General features: G+C 40.4%; 1 protein-coding gene across 12 annotated transcripts in view; it reads left to right on the top strand.

Annotated features, from left to right (window-relative positions):
* The window catches only part of LOC139464912 (histone deacetylase 4-like), a 155,497-nt gene that overhangs the window by 95,483 nt on the left and 42,922 nt on the right, over positions 1-17,092 (top strand). For 7 of the 12 annotated variants that reach the window (XM_071246508.1, XM_071246514.1, XM_071246503.1 and 4 more), the window contains 5 exons: positions 1,047-1,261; positions 5,743-5,826; positions 10,485-10,599; positions 11,688-11,808; positions 13,429-13,544. In XM_071246508.1, coding sequence (XP_071102609.1) covers positions 1,047-1,261; positions 5,743-5,826; positions 10,485-10,599; positions 11,688-11,808; positions 13,429-13,544 — 651 coding nt within the window. The remainder of the gene's footprint in view (positions 1-1,046; positions 1,262-5,742; positions 5,827-10,484; positions 10,600-11,687; positions 11,809-13,428; positions 13,545-17,092) is intronic. The other 5 variants (XM_071246507.1, XM_071246505.1, XM_071246504.1 and 2 more) reach the window with 5 other exon arrangements.

Raw genomic sequence — 17,092 nt, 5'->3', positions numbered from 1 at the left:
AGGCCCATATCCACAAAATGGTCTTAACACTCACACCGTCATTACTCCTATACTCTTAGAATAAACTTGTGTAACTCAATTACAACCTGTATCTGTGATGGGTGCTTAGACATTGGTTCGCACCTCAGGGGCACAGGTGGCTCAGTAGTCAAAGTTGCTGTAGTTCGCTGTGCAGAGTTGTGTCCCTTGGGCATGCCCGGAACCTTTTTCATAGGTACGAATCCTTTTTCTTCCCTGATAATGTTTCTAGGTTTGTCAGCACCATACCTGTGCTAGTGGGTTTCACCAAAGTGGTAATGAAGACCTGTATCACTTCGGGCTTTCCTCCGACATTAAGCTGACATGCTGTGATTGTGCGTTCAAGCCCTCGTTTGCCCTCATTATGTTTCTAGGTTTGTCAGCACCATACCGTGTTCGTTGGTTTCATAGAGGTGGTAAACGTCTGAGACCTGCATTGGAGGGCTTTCCTCCCACATTAAGCTGACACGCCATGATGTTAATTGAATACTGTTTAAAGTGGTGTTAAACCAAACTCACTCACTCACTCTAATGCAGTCCTCGGCCTGTCAGCACCATTTTATGATAAGCACGAAGATAGCGGATCCAGTTCCATTACTTTACCTTTGGACCCTTACCTTCACTTCAAGAAAGTTTTTGTATACAAGTTTTTTGTGTATCAATTATGTAGTGTGTGTATGTGCATGTGAACACATATCCTGTGTTATTTTGCAATGCGAATTATGACCTTTAAGTTGACCTTTGCTTGCTCTATTAGTCTGGCAATGTTAGATTTTTAGCTCACCTGACTGAATGTCAAATGAGTTTAGGGTATGGCCTGCTTGTCTGCAGTGTCTGAAACTTTGCACTTTAAACCACATTGTGCCGAAGTTATTATTTTGCAAATATTCTTAATCTGAAACCACTATGTACTGTTCCTTATCCATAACCTTAGGAAAGTCCTTGTTGTATAATGTCTTTACCTTCAGAAGGTACAACCAAAATGTGTTAATTACACAAATTATAGCACCTTTGTTTACCTCCAATAGATCTGACTCAGACGTCCCCGCTGGCTTCGCCGGAGTTAGCGCGACGGCAGTTCCGTGGTCCTCCGGAGCTGTACCAGGACCAGCACCTCCAGAGAGAGATTGCCAACATCAAACAGCAGCAGCAGCTACAACACCAGTTTCTCCTGCAGCAGTATGAGCAGCAGCGACAACAGCTGGAACAGGAACACGAGAAGCAGCTCCATGAACACATCAAGGTGGGTGTCCTCTTTCACCAGCGTAGCCAGTAGTCTTCATCATTGCCTTCCTGGGTCCGTTCCATAAAGTGATCTTAGGGCTAAGGTGATCGTAACTCCCATACTTTAACATTGGCTTTATCATCATAGCGCTAAGATCGCTTTGTGGAACGGGTCCCTATGGGTCACTAGAGCTCCAGGGGCCCGTTCCACAAGGCGATCTTAGCGCTAAGGTGATCGTAACTCCCATACTTTAACATTGGCTTTATCATCATAGCGCTAAGATCGCTTTGTGGAACGGGTCGCTTTGGGTCACTAGAACTCCAGGGGCCCGTTCCACAAGGTGATCTTAGCGCTATGGTGATCGTAACTCCCATACTTTAACATTGGCTTTATCATCATAGCGCTAAGATCGCTTTGTGGAACGGGTCCCTATGGGTCACTAGAACTCCAGGGGCCCATTCCACAAGGTGATCTTAGCGCTATGGTGATCGTAACTCCCATACTTTAACGTTGGCTTTATCATCATAGCGCTAAGATGGTTTTATGGAATGGAGCTCTGAGGCTCACTAGATCTACAGGAGCCCATTCCACAAAGCGCTCTTAGCTCTAAGTCCCATACTTTTATGTAGGCTTAATCATCGTAGTAGGGCTATGAGTATCTTAGTCAATGTGATGATGCAGTCGATCAGCAAATAGAGATCTGTGAAGAAATATAGGCACGCAAACAAAATGGCTATTTTTGGTACTTACACCATTTGGTTTTGGACATTTTCATACAAATTTGTACACAAGAACTTGAGAGTTAATTGGTTAATGGCGATTTATGGTATTTTATGCAAATACTCAGCTTACCTTCCCCTCTTTCCACAAAGCAATCGTAGCTCTATGATTATCATTAGTCTGTGTTAAAGTATGGGAGTTACAATCGTCTTAGTGCTAAGATTGCTTTGTGGAACAGACTCTACGTATAAGTATGGGAGTTACAATCGTCTTAGTGCTAAGATTGCTTTATGGAACAGTCTCTACGTATAAGTATTGGAGTTACGATCATCTTAGTGCTAAGATTGTTTTGTGGAAAAGACTCTATGTAAAAGAATGGGAGATACGATCATCTTAGTGCTAAGATTGTTTTATGGAAGCGTTATTCCTAGCATGGCCTTGACTAGATTAACTATCATCATATGAAACAATCGGATCTTCTTTAACTTTTGAGTAGTTCATATCATCCGCTTCAAGAGAAGTTAGGGCAAACCTTACACCTATAGTACCCAAGATCATTTTTTATGACCTCAGAGTTAACATATCACTCAGTGTTGAAAACATTAACTTAAAATTACAAACTTTGAAGCCATTGGATGTTAAGCCAAGCATCCCATCCTGTTTGAATTGCCCTCAGGTGTACAACGATACCTGTTTAAACACCTGTTTAGACACCTGTCTTGTTGAAGGATGTTGGTGGTTGAGTTGGGAATGATGTGGTTCAGTAAGTCTGTCTCTATAAGTAGGCATGTTACGTATCTCATCAGTTGGCCTGTGGTATATGACAAGGGCAGGTTGTCATGGTTGTATTAACAGATCGTGAGTAGGAGTGCCCAAACTGTTGGCAGGTTTTGGTGAAGCCTTGATCTTTGATGGTAATAGGCCTGTCTCATCTCTATGATAGTATTGTAGCTTCCTACTGCATAAATCTTGTGTTCTGTTAACATTCTTTGGGTTTTCCTTGTTGCTAATGGCGACTCCCTTCATCATCAACTTATATGTTCTCCCACACTCAATGCTAATGAGGACCCGTGAAGATCTGGGTTAGAATAGGTCTTCAGCAACCCATGCTTGCTGTAAAAGGTGACTATGCTTGTCATGAGAGGCGACTAATGGGATCGGGTGGTCAGGCTCGCTGACTTGGTTGATGCATGTCATCGTATCCCAACTGCGATGATTGATGCTCATGATGTTGTCCCACATTGGCTGGTCCGGACTCAATTATTTACAGAACGCTGTCATGTAGCTGGAATATTGCTGAGTGCGGTGTTAAACAAAGACACGAACAAACAAACAAACAATGCTAATGAGAATATTTAGATTCAGTAATAATCTTGCACTTTAAGTTTGAATACATAGTGTGGAATGATTGAGTAACAAAATGAACTTGTTCTAACTTTTCACTAGCTATTCTTAATATCACTAACAACACTGCATGCAAAGAGTAAAGACGGAGACTGACAGTTCATGAGGATAGACAAGGACGAATCCTGGACAAGCCATCTCCCTGGCCGGACTGGTTTATCCAGGATTCGTCTTCTCTTGCCTGCCAGATGTTATCCATCTTTACAGGGGGGCCCAGTGGCCCAGTTGTCTAAGGTGCTACAATTCGCTGTGCAGAGTTGAATCTCTAGGGCACGTCAGAAACCTATGGTTGTGGGTTCTACCCGGATTGTATTTCTAGGTCTGTCAGCACCATACCTGTGCTAGTGGGTTTCACCAAAGTGGTAAAGATCTAAGACCTGCATCACTTCCGGTTTTCCCCCCACATTAAGCTGAAATGCTGTGATATAACTGGAATACTGTCCAAAGCAGTGTTTAACCAATTTCACTCACCTCGCTCCCTCACTCTCACTCACTCACTCACTCACTCACTCATAATACTAATCATGTACAGGCCACCATCATATAGCTGGAATAGTACTGAGTGGGGCATCAAGCCCCCACCAACCCCTACCCCTGCATCACCTCCCTAACAGCCCAAGCACCTGCTATGATTGAGAGATTAACAATATGCCCCCTGTATGTTTTGGATGTGTGTGATTGAGGGCTTAGTCAGGTCGTAGTTTAGACTTTAACGTGTGACGTGAGACTCTGAATGGGATTGTGAGAGTGAGACTGAACCAGGAGTATGGTTGACTGGTTACTGTCGGTCATGGATTACAAGACAGCACTGGGAAGCTATTGAACCCATAGTAAGAAGATTAAGATGTTGTTTATCATATGAAACAGTTGTATTGATACGATACACCACTCTGATAAACTTTGTATCTCAATCCGATAGATATCCAAACTAGGTCAACTAGCAGGAACTACTTTCGTAAGGTCTAGTCGTCATTCCAATGCATACTTGGTGAAAGTCTTTGCATATAGTTTCCCAAAGTTTTGTTCATGGTTACCAGCTGTAAAGCAACATTGTTGCAAGTCACTCTTATTTAATTTGGGCAGTTTATTCATCATTTCATTTGTATTTCTGTGTGGTTTAATAAGTCTTACACTTTGATTATAATATGACGTGAACATTATATGATAAAGAGATCATTACCTTGATGTAATATCAAATATTACGAATAAAAGTATGTATTATCCTTTCCAAAGGTTTACATAATACAAGTCCTGTTCCCAATAATATATATTTACTATACGAAAACATACTCGGCTAATAATCTCTATAAGTCGTGATTAAGATCTGAGTGGAGTTTAAAGTGACTAGAGCTTTGATGAAGCGCAGAATGGCACAAGAGCTTATTTGAGGCATAGAATGACACAAGAGCTTATTTGAGGCACAGAATGATGAGAGCTTAGTTTAAGCACAGAATGACACACGAGGCACAGAATGACACCAGAGGTTAGTTAAAGCACAGAATGACACAAGAGCTTAGTTGAGGCACAGAATGATGAGAGCTTAGTTAAACACAAGGCACAGAATGACACAAAAGCTTAGTTGAGGCACAGAATGACACAAGAGCTTAGTTGAGCCACAGAATGACACAAGAGGTTAGTTGAGGCACAGAATGACACAAAAGCTTAGTTGAGGCACAGAATGACACAAGAGGTTAGTTGAGGCACAGAATGACACAAGAGCTTAGTTGAGGCACAGAATGACACAAGAGCTTAGTTGAGGCACAGAATGACACAAGAGGTTAGTTTAAGCACAGAATGACACAAGAGCTTAGTTGAGGCACAGAATGACACAAGAGCTTAGTTACCGTCTAGTTTTACAGGAGAGGTTAGCTGGAAAACAAAATTGTTTAAGACCTAGTGGAATCACTTGCACACGCAAGATCATAAAGAGGCCATAGAATTTTCCAGTATAATATCTTTCATTCCCTACTGGAAAAACCCTCTGTAGAAAGTGTGGTTTCAAGAACTATAAGTTGATGGTGATGATGCTGTTAAGGTTGATGATACTGTTAAGGTTGATGATACTGTTAAGGTTGATGATACTGTTAAGGTTGATAATGCTGTTAAGGTTGATGATGCTGTTAAGGTTGATGATACTGTTAAGGTTGATGATGCTGTTAAGGTTGATGATGCTGTTAAGGTTGATAATGCTGTTAAGGTTGATGATACTGTTAAGGTTGATGATGCTGTTAAGGTTGATGATGCTGTTAAGGTTGATGATGCTGTTAAGGTTGATAATGCTGTTAAGGTTGATGATGCTGTTGATGGTGATGATGGTGTTGATGGTGTTTTATTTGAATGCATTTTCCTAGTGGCATCGCTTTGTCCTCCCGTAGATTACTCCAGGTCATTGGTCATTGCAGCTACAGAGGCAGCACCTTGAACAGGAACACCAGAAACAAGTCCACCAACTTATCAAGGTGGGTTAGCTAGTTCTGCTTCTGTTTACTTCTGTTGGTCCATCTGTCTGTCTGTATATCCCCATGTTTGTATCTTCGTGGCTGCTTGGCACTCTACCATGTTCTTCTTTTCTATCCTCTGGGCCTCTAAGCTTTTCAGTTCTCAATTCTGTAGGACCCTCGGATTCAGGTTGATTGACTGGATAAAATGGTCAGTGTTTTCTCTCCATCTTTGTATTTTGTACCCTTGTGATGTTGTTTGTATATCTTATCCCCCATCTTCAGCCAAGCCAATGTGACCTTGATGACATGATGATGATGATGATGATGATGATGATGAATGTATATACAAGCCCATATCCTCTGTTACATCATGGTTCAGTGTTCTATCTGGTGGTATTGTCCTCCAGCTTTTAGCAGGATATTCTTTCTCTTGGCCAACGGCGCTTATCTTGAGTTGGTATTTTTAGAAGGTTTGTTTCAACATGAGTGAATATTTTATTGATAATTTGAATTTACTGCCAGGAAATGAGGGTTATAATCTGTCAGGAGACAAAGTTCGTGGCATTATGAGTAAAGTTCTTCTGCAGCACTTGAGGTCTCTGGAAGAGGGAGACGTGGCTTGTTTCATGTTGTGCTGGCGCCAGTTGGGATGTCATGATGTTGTTACGGGTTGTTTCTCTATAAGGTTGCAGATGTTGTTTCCCTCGTAACATGTTGTTTCCTGTGTGATAAGAGGAAACATGAAAATCTCAGTCCTGGAAAGATTTTGTGTGTGTAAGTTCGGAGGTTATCTATGAGGATAAGATTAGGACTTTTATGTTTTATGACTCTGATATTTTGTTTGCAAACCGACAATGTCACAAGCTTGAGTCTATGCGAGCAGATTTGTTGGTATTTTGATCATGCATCAAGTTAGCTGCCCACATCTGAGTTTACTTTTATACCATTACATGCCATGGCACTACATATCTAAGGGGGCGGTCGGGTAGCCTAGTGGTTAAAGCGTTCGCTCATCATGCCGAAGACCCGGGTTTGATTCCTGACATGGGTACAATGTGTGAAGCCCATTTCTGGTGTCCCCCGCCATGATATTGCTGGAATATTGCTAAAAGCGGCGTAAAACCATACTCACTCATTCACTCACATATCTAAGAACTAGTACCATATGAAACAGTTTCATAAAAATGTTTCATAACATGTTAATAAAATAGTAAAAAAATGTTAATGTTTAATAAAAGCGATGAAATTTAATAAAATATACAAAATAAATGGATTAAACCCTCAACATGTTGTCATAGGGAATGCAATTTCATGATATTGAAGCATCAATTATGATTCAAAATCACAGAAAATAGATCCATCTTTGATTTCAAATTGTCATTGGGAACTAATTATGGCGCCTAGACAATTGTACACACGATGCCTTCTAGTTTGCTCAGTCTGTGCAGATCAGTGCCCTTTTGATCCGTCTGCCATTCCTTATGATGGTAGATATCTTGGCTTAAAATATCTTACATTGATTTCCTCAACATCAGCTATTTCTGGAGGACTATTTCAGTTGGCTATGGGGGTTAATCATGCACTGATACCTCCAGGTAATGGCTTTCCTTAGTGAGATTTGTGGGTTATTTAAGGAAATCGAGCTGTTTTGATGCCCATTTCGCTCTATTTCTGTCATTTCTGTCTAAATTTAGAATATGATTCATTGAAAAAATGCCTCATATATTCTGTATCATCTATTTGATCTTTTCAAAAAATTTGAGTTGCTTGGGATATTTTGATTCTGTATGTGGTTCAAGATTCCTCTTTTGAAAATGTCACCCACATGCAATGTTTAAGCGTTAGATTGAACCTGTTTAGATTTGTGAGAGATCGAAGTATTTGCCATGTTTGAAACATTTTTTTTGATTCATTGAGATATTATTGAAGGTGTTGGATGTTGTCGCTGGAGGTATTGATTGACACGTCATGGACAATTTGAGAATGTGAGAGATAGTCATACATTAGCAACCTTTCACTGGTTAGGATGAATTATTTAGGTGTTTTCTGATCGGGTAACGAAGTCGGAATTCAAGAAATGAGGGTTCATTTTGCAGTACTTTCCTGCGTTGGTGCAAGGTTGGAGAACTTATCTTATTAATATATGTTTGCATTCTTCATCTATGATAACAGCTATGATGCTATTCATGACAATCTTGGTTAGTTGTTTTATTTACCAGATAATATTTACAGAATTGTTTTCAGTCAATTTGTTGCTGATTCTTGTTGATACTGGGGCTGTATAAAATTGATTGCCTTTTTTTTGTAACGAAACAAATCAATGTTGTACTGCCCTCTGGTGACCTGTTTTGATGTTGATATGACTGCACTGCACCTTGGTATATTTTTTACAAAATCCTAAAAGTTTTTATTTTATTTAATCCCGAAAATTTAAGATCAATATCTTAAAAATAACTTTGAGCATTCTCACAGATATCAATGTGTCATTGCAGTTTTCTTGACCATGTCATAAATTATTTTGAAATGTTTTAAAAAAATAAAATTGTTTATACACATTCATTCATGATAAAGGAGAAAGCTTAATTTGAATGTGCTAAGCATATTACACAGTTGCTGTTCCCGCTGGTCCGTCAGATTTAGTGGGGTTTATAATTTATGTCTTTGGTATATTTTTCCTTTTTTAAGTCATCAATTCATGAAAACAAACAGAAAGTTATTTCTGCTGTACAGTTGGGTGTCCTTTCCTTAGTTAATTCTAAATTCAGAAACCGTCCATACTGGTATTTTGGATTCATGTGAATAATAGCTTCTCTTTTGAGTTTTATCCCAATTTTGCTTCTTCAGCAGAACTTGCACTATACCTGTACTCGTTGGCTTCATCAAATTAGACTTTAGGACTTTCTCCCACATTAAGCAGACTCGCTGTGATATAACTGGAATACTGTTCAGACGGCGTTAAACCCAACTCTCTCACTCATGCTTCACAAGGTCAATGATTTCAGGACGACCTTTTTTTTTTTTTTTAAAGAGACTGATGAAATTTCATTTGAAACAAAACTATGTTACCTCATCATGCTTTTTCGGGGGTGGTCGGGTAGCCTAGTAGTTAAAGTGTTCGCCTGTCTGGTGAGGACCTGAGTTCGATTCACATGTGTGTGGCCTATTTCTTGTGGCCTCAGCTTGATATTGCTGGAATATTGCTAACATTGGCGTAAAACCATACTCACTCACTCAATCAATCAATAAGGTCCTGTACGCTGTGACAGTCCTCACTACTATTAAAAAGATTACATTTGATTGTGTTGGTCCTAGGCTAGTCGGTACACCAGCAATGCACTTCACGACCTTGGGGTTATTTTAGTACACTATTATCAGCCAGATTCTTGGAAGAGACTGTAATTTCCGTGCAGAAAGAATGACATCCTTATTTGTCTGGTTATGTAAATATATGGGGAGAATGTGTCATACTTGACTTACATAAGAGTTGAATCATAAATAGTTGATAATAGGATTAAATTGGCAGGAGTGAGCCTTGCATATTGTTGTTTTGTCTCTAATGATAGGTGATGTTTTGTCTAGCAGGAAATTGGGTAAAAAAGTGGAATATTAATTTCTCGGACTTATTGTGATTTAGTTTACATATGTGTATGATGTCATCTGTCTTTTCGACCGCCTCCGTGGTCTAGTGGTGGAGTGTCCACAAGGTTTACCACAAGGCTTACCACAAGGTTTTTCTTGAGTCTTACCATGAGTCTTACAAGGCTTTTCTTTTGGCTTTTCCACGAGGCTTACTATGAGGCTTTTCTTGAGGCTTACCACAAAGGCTTTCCTTGAGGCTTACCACGAGGCTTTCCTTCAGGCTCACCATGAGGCTTTCCTTCAGGCTCACCACAGGGCTTTTCTCGAGGCTTTCCTCGATGCTTAGCGACCCCCTATGTGGTCTAGTGGTAGAGCGTCCTCCCGGAGACAGGAAGGTCCGGGGTACGATCCCAGGTTGCATCATTAAGATGTTAAAAGATGGTATTTTGGGAGTGAGTATAGTTTTACGCCACTTTTAGCAATTTTCTGGGGTACACCAGAATTGGACTTAACACATTGTACCCATGTTGGGAATTGAATCTGGGCTTTCGATGTGACAAGTGAACTCTTTAACCACCATGCTTCACGACAGGTCCACAGCTGTGGGAAGTCAATGCTGAAAGAATGTTTTGAACGTTATGTGCAACTTCAATACTAGACAGTGTGTCTACCTGTTTCAAGTAAAACAAATAAAACACTGTACAGCAGAGTTGACAAAATGTAATTATTTATTGATTTTCTGTTTTCATTTACAATCCTTTACACAATCATAAAATCAAGGAAAACATTCCCCCAAGATAATTCAAATGAGAGTATGACAAGTAATGATACAAAAATTTGGTTTAAAAAATGCCATTTTGGCGCTGGTCCCGTCTTGAGAGACAAAGTGGCAAAAGGGGTACTACACAATAATAAAATCAAGGCGGACATTCCCCCAAGATAATTCCAGTAATACAAAAGTTTTTGTCCAAATTGTGCCAATTTGGCGCTAGTCCCCTGCCTTGAGAGACAAGGTGGCTAGAGGGGTGTACCATTAAATCTGGCGCCGGGGGTGAGAGCAGGTGGGGAGCTGCTTTCACGGGTCGTTATTGTGTCAGGGTTACTTTGAGCAGCAGCAGCAGAAGAAGCTGGAGCAGCAGCAGCGCATCGAGAAGGAACTCTTGGAGAAGGAGCGGCTGGAGCAGATCAAGAACAAGAAGAAGACCGAAGAAAGTGAGTTGTCTCCCTTGGCTGAATGTTGGCTGTTTGATGGCTTGCCATGAGGCTTACCAACTGCCTCTGTGGTCTAGTAGAGCATCGGCCTGGAAAGCAAAAGGTCCAGGGTTCGATCCCCGATCGCATCATACCTAAAGACATTTAAAGATGGTACTTGTTGTTGCCCTGCCTGGCATAAAGAGGCTAAAACAATGACTGGTTGGCTCGGAGTGGTCTGAGTGGGGTATTCATGTCAAACTGCAGCATGGTATGTCAGTGGGTTAGCACTATGATAACAGCATAAGTGCTAGTACAAGCAGCCACACATACACATATGCGTGCACGATGCTCTATAGGTGCAATAATCTTGAATAACTTTAAACTCCACTTCACCTCACCTCACCTCATCCCTGTGGGGATTCTGGATTAAAAAAGGTCCCCACCAACCTATGTTCATCATAACCAATGACTAGGGATGGGACGGGTAACTCGGTTACTCGGGTCGTGGTTAGTCACGCAATATATTGTTTAATGACAAAAACTCACTATAGCTCAGTGGTTACACTACAAGTCGCTAATGTTCACATTTCTTTTTAACGATGCACACATTCCTTTTGACTTGATTATGTTTGAGTAAAGATAAAGCTTCAGTAAACTTCAGTGAACGCATGATCTGATTGTTTGATACATGTCGCTAAATAGTTCTAGCTGCGGTAAAACAATTACCAAGCAGACATTTTGTTCCCAACTCTTGAAACTTGCAGTGGGTACCCGGGTAGGGTCGGGTAATAAGGGGTCAGGTACCTGGGTAGTAAATTTGGACTCGTCCCAGCCCTACCAACGACCAAATGGATCAGGTAGTCAGGCCCCGTGTCTTCGTTCATTGCGTGCCATCGTGCCCTGATGGCGTGGATTGTTGTTCAAAATATCGATCACTGGATGGTCTGATCCAGGCAGTAATTTACAGACCACCATAATTTAGCTGGAATATTGTTTGGTGTTAAACAACAAACAAGCAAACAAGATGCTTAAGGTGAGATGAAAAAAGAGGAATGCTATTCCCAACTTCCAGAGTTGATTACAGATTTGATTGTTTGGTATTTCAGGTGCCGTTGCGTCCACTGAAGTCAAGCAGAAGCTTCATGAATTTGTCCTGACCAAGAAGCAGCGTGAAGCTGCCGTCCGAGAACTGACCACAGGCTCTCCACCACAGTTCAGACACCCATGGTAGGTCTTCTTCCAAGTTTCGATTCCTCACATGCGTGTCTGGTGTCCCCTGCCGGGATATTGCTTGAACATGCGAAAAGCAGCGTAAAATTATACCCACTCACTCACCTTCCAGGTCTGTCTGGGCGGTCGGGTAGCCTAGTGGTTAAAGCGTTAGCTCGTCACGCCGAAGACCCGGGTTCAATTCCCGACATGGGTACAATGTGTGAAGCCCATTTCTGGTGTCCCCCGCCGTGATATTGCTAAAAGCGGCGTAAAACCATACTCACTCACTCACTCCAGGTCTGTCACAAATCCCGGAGGCCAGAACTGCATTTGGAGGCCCAGTAGGCCCAGTGCTTGACAGCTGGGATCTGTTGATTTGGGGTTCAGCATCATACTGAGGCTTGTGGGATCATGAAGTTAGATAATGTAGACAACATTGTCTCTTTTGGCTTTTCTCCCACTCTCCGTGATGTCATTGTATTATATGCAGACCTTTATAGTGATTTTGTATGTAGGTATGCTGTAAAGTTTACCAGCAATATAATGTAATAAATGAGACAAAAAGGATTGTGAATGAAAATAGGGTGCAGTGTGGATGGCGCCGATGGTACAGTATGCATGAGCAGCATAGTTGTAGCCCTTCGCCGTGGCCGCCGTGGCCGCCGTGGCATACCAGACAGGTATAGGAATGGGATCTTTGTACTCCCTCCCTTGGAAACAGCAGGCAGGAAGATTTGGATTGCCGCTGTAGAAGCAGCAGCCAAGAACCCAGTGTTAATTTGATATGCTGTCCCGCCGGCACCATGCCTGCCACACCTAGCTTATTGTACGAACCATGATATGAACATGAAGTATACAAGAAACTGTACAATATATGAGTTATGTTCCTCCCCCCCTACCCCTCAGCTGGCTTGGTCCTTGCATCTTGGGGGTGAAACTTGTAGCATCATTGAACAATGAAAATTATTTTGAGTAGCAGACTCTAGTTATATTAATCACCAAGACCGCAGCATGATGATGATGATGATGATGGTGATGATGATCTACATGTATTCATATTGTTTGTGGAGTGTCCGCTCAGGGAGTGGAAGTTCTGTGGTTTGAACCCTGGCCTTGTCATACCAAAAGACGTTAAAAGATGGTACTTGTTGTTACCCTGCATGGCGCTCAGGATTAAGGGGCTAAAATAAGGACTGGTTGGCTGAGAGTCAGCACACTGTGTCTGAGGGGGTCGTCAACCTGTGGCATGGTACCTCAGTGGGCTAGCACTATAAAATCGGCATCAGTCCTGACTACTACCCACGTGCATGTATGTCGCTATATAAGTGCAAAAATCTTAGACACGACTTTGAACCCCATTTCGCCTCACCTTAAGTCTTACCATGTGCTTCCTCCAAGCAACTCAGTTATCCTTCATCCAAGGGGCTGTGGGATAGTCTAGTGGTTAAAGCGTTCGCTTGTCATGCTGAAGACCTGGGTTTGATTTCCCACATGGGTACATTGTATGAAGCTAATTTCTGGTGTCATCTGCCGTGATATGGCTGGAATATTGCTAAAGACGGAATAAAACCATACTCACTCATTCACTCACTCACTCGTTAATCCAGACAACTAACAAGCAACTTTGTTTGACAGGGTACCAAACCAGGGGTCCCTGGAACAGAGTTCCCCCCCACAGAGTAACCTGTCCCCTCCATACCCACCTGGAATGCTGGGAAAATATGATGATGACTTCCCTTTACGAAAAACTGGTAAGTGGGATGTTGTTGTCTAGATTTAGATACGGAATGAATTGGAACGTGTCACTTTTGAGTTGGAATGGTTGATTTTTGTGTTTAATTTTTGTTGGATTTTCTTTGGATGAATGTGCAAATATAGAATCTCACATGCAAATTTGGCAGCCTGCTCAATTTTCTGACTTGAAAGCATCGCTGGAAGATAAAGGGAAAAAATGTGACACAATTTACTGTCAAAATATCAAACATAATTCTATAAAAACATACTCTGCCAAAAGTTTATTAAAATATTGTAAAAGAATATCAGTGGAAATATCAAATGGTTTTGAGCAAATTCTCTTCCGGGACAAAGTAAGAACGTCCTTTATTGATTAAAGCAGAATATGAGTCACTGAGCCTCAGGGATTCGTGATGTTATTCAACATCAACATCGGATCTTGTCCGAAGTCTGTTATTCAGGCAGGGGTGGTCGGGTAGCCTAGTGGTTAAAGCGTTCGCTCATCACTCCGAAGACCCGGGTTCAATTCCCGACCTGCGTTCAATGTGTGAAGCCCATTTGTGGTGTCCCTAATATAGCTGGAATATTGCTAAAAGCGGCGTAAAACCATACTCACTCACTGTTATTCAGGCTAATCGTGTTATGGTGTTATCTTAGAATAACACAAACATTTGGCATCAATAAATGTTTAGAAATAAGAACAAATATATTTTTTCACCGTTTTATCCAAATCTGAATTTACACATTTTTATTCTGAAATAGTGTTCATATGCTCTGTGAACAGTGTATTGCAACACATATTTTAGTAAAGAGTTAGTGTATGGTTTCAGTTCTAATGTTCAGACAAATGATATTGTTTAGAAGATTGATGTTCACCGTCCTGAAGATGTGTCCGTATATTTCCTCATGTCTTTTCGTAGATACTTGAAACCACATGATGGGGATACGCCAAATCTATTTTCAAGATTGCAAACATTGATCCATCTATAACCTTTTTCAGTTAATCGGGTAAATTTTACATATTCAGAAAGGAAAATGTGTTAGTCGTTAATCCACATGTTTTTACTGGGAACAGACTGTCCAAATTAACACTGCTTCATCTTATTCGTATTTGTTGTATAGGATTCCTGACAAAGATTATTGTAAAAAGAGAGAGATGGACATATATTTGGGTTGAAGTGTCCTAGAACAGATAGGAGGCAAGAGATGCAATGCTCGGGGCAAATTAACAGGGCTATACTTTATTTGTATGGGTCCCTGACAAAGATTATTGTAAAAAGAGAGAGATGGACGTATTTTTTGGTGGAAGTGTCTGTAGAATGGATAGGTAGCAAGAAAGGCGATGTTCGAGCTCTGTTAGGTTCGTTCATGAAATATTGATTGAGACTCCCACACATTTACTGTGATGCAGGCATATGGTTAAGGACGAATCTGGTGTCTCCCCCGCTTGTCTTGTGAAATAGCATTGAGCAGGCTGCCTTTGTTTTTACCCGTTGTATGGCCTGTGTGTAACCTGACCTTCGATGTGTGCATGCTAATAACTTAATGTTGTGTTAATCTGGTCCCATCATCGATATATGTGCATGTCCGCTGGGTCACTGTTAAACATTTAATCCTATTTCAAACAATGGACATAAGGATACAGTAAGGTTATCTTGATGACGTTTTATATTTGTTTTGTATTCTCATTCATACTGTTTCAAGAGGCGGTCGGGTAGCCTAGTGGTTAAAGCGTTTGCTTGTCACGCCAAAGACCGGGTTCGATTCCCGACATGGGTACAATGTGTGAAGCCCATTGGTGACCCGCCGTGATATTGCTGGAATATTGCTAAAAGTGGCGTAAAACCATACTCACTCACTCTGAAATGGTATGAGGTCAGTGTGTGAAGTAGCCCACCTGGCCATCCATATTTTAAGACAAACTGGCCTTAAAGGTTGCTGGTCAGTTTCAAATTTCACTAGCTTAAATGTGCGACAGTTTATTTTCCCAGATATTTGATTCTGTAAAGGTATCAATTTTGTCAAAACAAATTGCAAATCACAAGTCCAATTTTATGAAGGGGGTATCTTTGATCTCGCAACTTGTTGTCGCGTTTTGTTTAGGGTATTAATTTGATTTTTGATTTTATGGTGATCAGAGAAGCAGGAGAACTTTTTTATTTTGATCTTTATAAGAGGTTTGCATTAAAAAAAATTACCATTCAAATTTCATTAGCTAGTCGGGCTGGGGACATTTCAGAATCTGAAGTCTGACTGAAATTTTGCTAGCCACAGACAAACTGGCAGGCAGCTATTTCGCACACAGTACGAGATCAGCTGCATTTGGGGACTATGAATCATTCTGAAAGTTTTAGTTATTTTTCAATATTGTATAAACTCCAACGCCAAGGTCATATTCAGACCAATAGGCTTCGTACAGAGATTGACACGGTCTCAGATTGATTTGAATATATAAGGGCCATGTGACCACTTCACGTGAAATGATTTTTGAGAGATCAGAAACATTGGGTGAAGGATCTACGCTGGCCAGAAATGGTGGTCATTGGGGTTTACAGTGGTCAGTGATGTTATCTGAAGCCCTGAATGTGTTTCGTTTTTCGGAATATTTCTTTTGAAAAAAATTAAATTAATTTAGATTGCTACCTAAAACATGTCCTACACTTGTTGACCGATCTTTGAATGCTTTTAGTTGTAAAAACTTTGTTTTGTCCATGGAAAGCACACACTGTTTTGTGTTACTGTCTTGTGGTCCAAGCTGTAGCTAATTTCAGTTCTTTACATCATGCAAATTTTCATTTTTTAAAGATATTTTTAGATAGCAGTTTTCATTAAAGGCATGTTTTCTGAGTTCATTTTGAGTAAATGTCAACCATTTTTTAAAGTAAGAATATTTTCCAAAGATTAATGGTTTTCTTCAAAATGAAAGAGAACTTATTTTTGGTCAAATGAATGAAATTATTTATGAAATAATTATTATTATTTTTCATTTGTGGCTTTTAATGTTCATTTCTACATCAGGGTTTGCTATCATATCAGCCCTTTATGTGCATCTGAATAATTAAATTGATTAACTAAAGAAAACATTCAGCTCATTTTGCTTTTAACAAACTAATAGTTTAATTTCGAAATCAAATGAGAACAAATCCCAAGTATTTGTATACATTTTTAAACTTGACATTCTTATATGTTGAGTCAAATGATATCTGATAATTAAAAAAATGTCTTACTGACTTCTAAATGAGTTGCTTGTTTTATCTCATTATCATGGTCATGTGATCCTTTAAGCAGTGATGGAATAAAACTTTCATGACCTTTCTTCCATTGTAATTGTGCCTGAATCAAACCCAATTCATTTCAAAATTACGACAATATATTTTTCGGGTGAACGTACTTAAGTTTTGTAGATAAGCACACTGATTAAAAAATGTATATAACCGTCAGATTCAAATCTGCCTATTTCATTCGGTGATAGCCATCTTTGAGAAGTACTTTCTTATAACATAGAACTCTCGTGCCTCCTCTGATACTCTGCCAGGAATGGTTAATTAAGCCAAGATATTTTTGA

Source organism: Haliotis cracherodii, unplaced genomic scaffold, assembly GCF_022045235.1.
Source record: "Haliotis cracherodii isolate W230 unplaced genomic scaffold, xgHalCrac1.p SCAF_17, whole genome shotgun sequence".
NCBI lineage: Eukaryota > Metazoa > Mollusca > Gastropoda > Lepetellida > Haliotidae > Haliotis > Haliotis cracherodii.
This window is presented reverse-complemented; position numbering and strand designations above follow the sequence as displayed.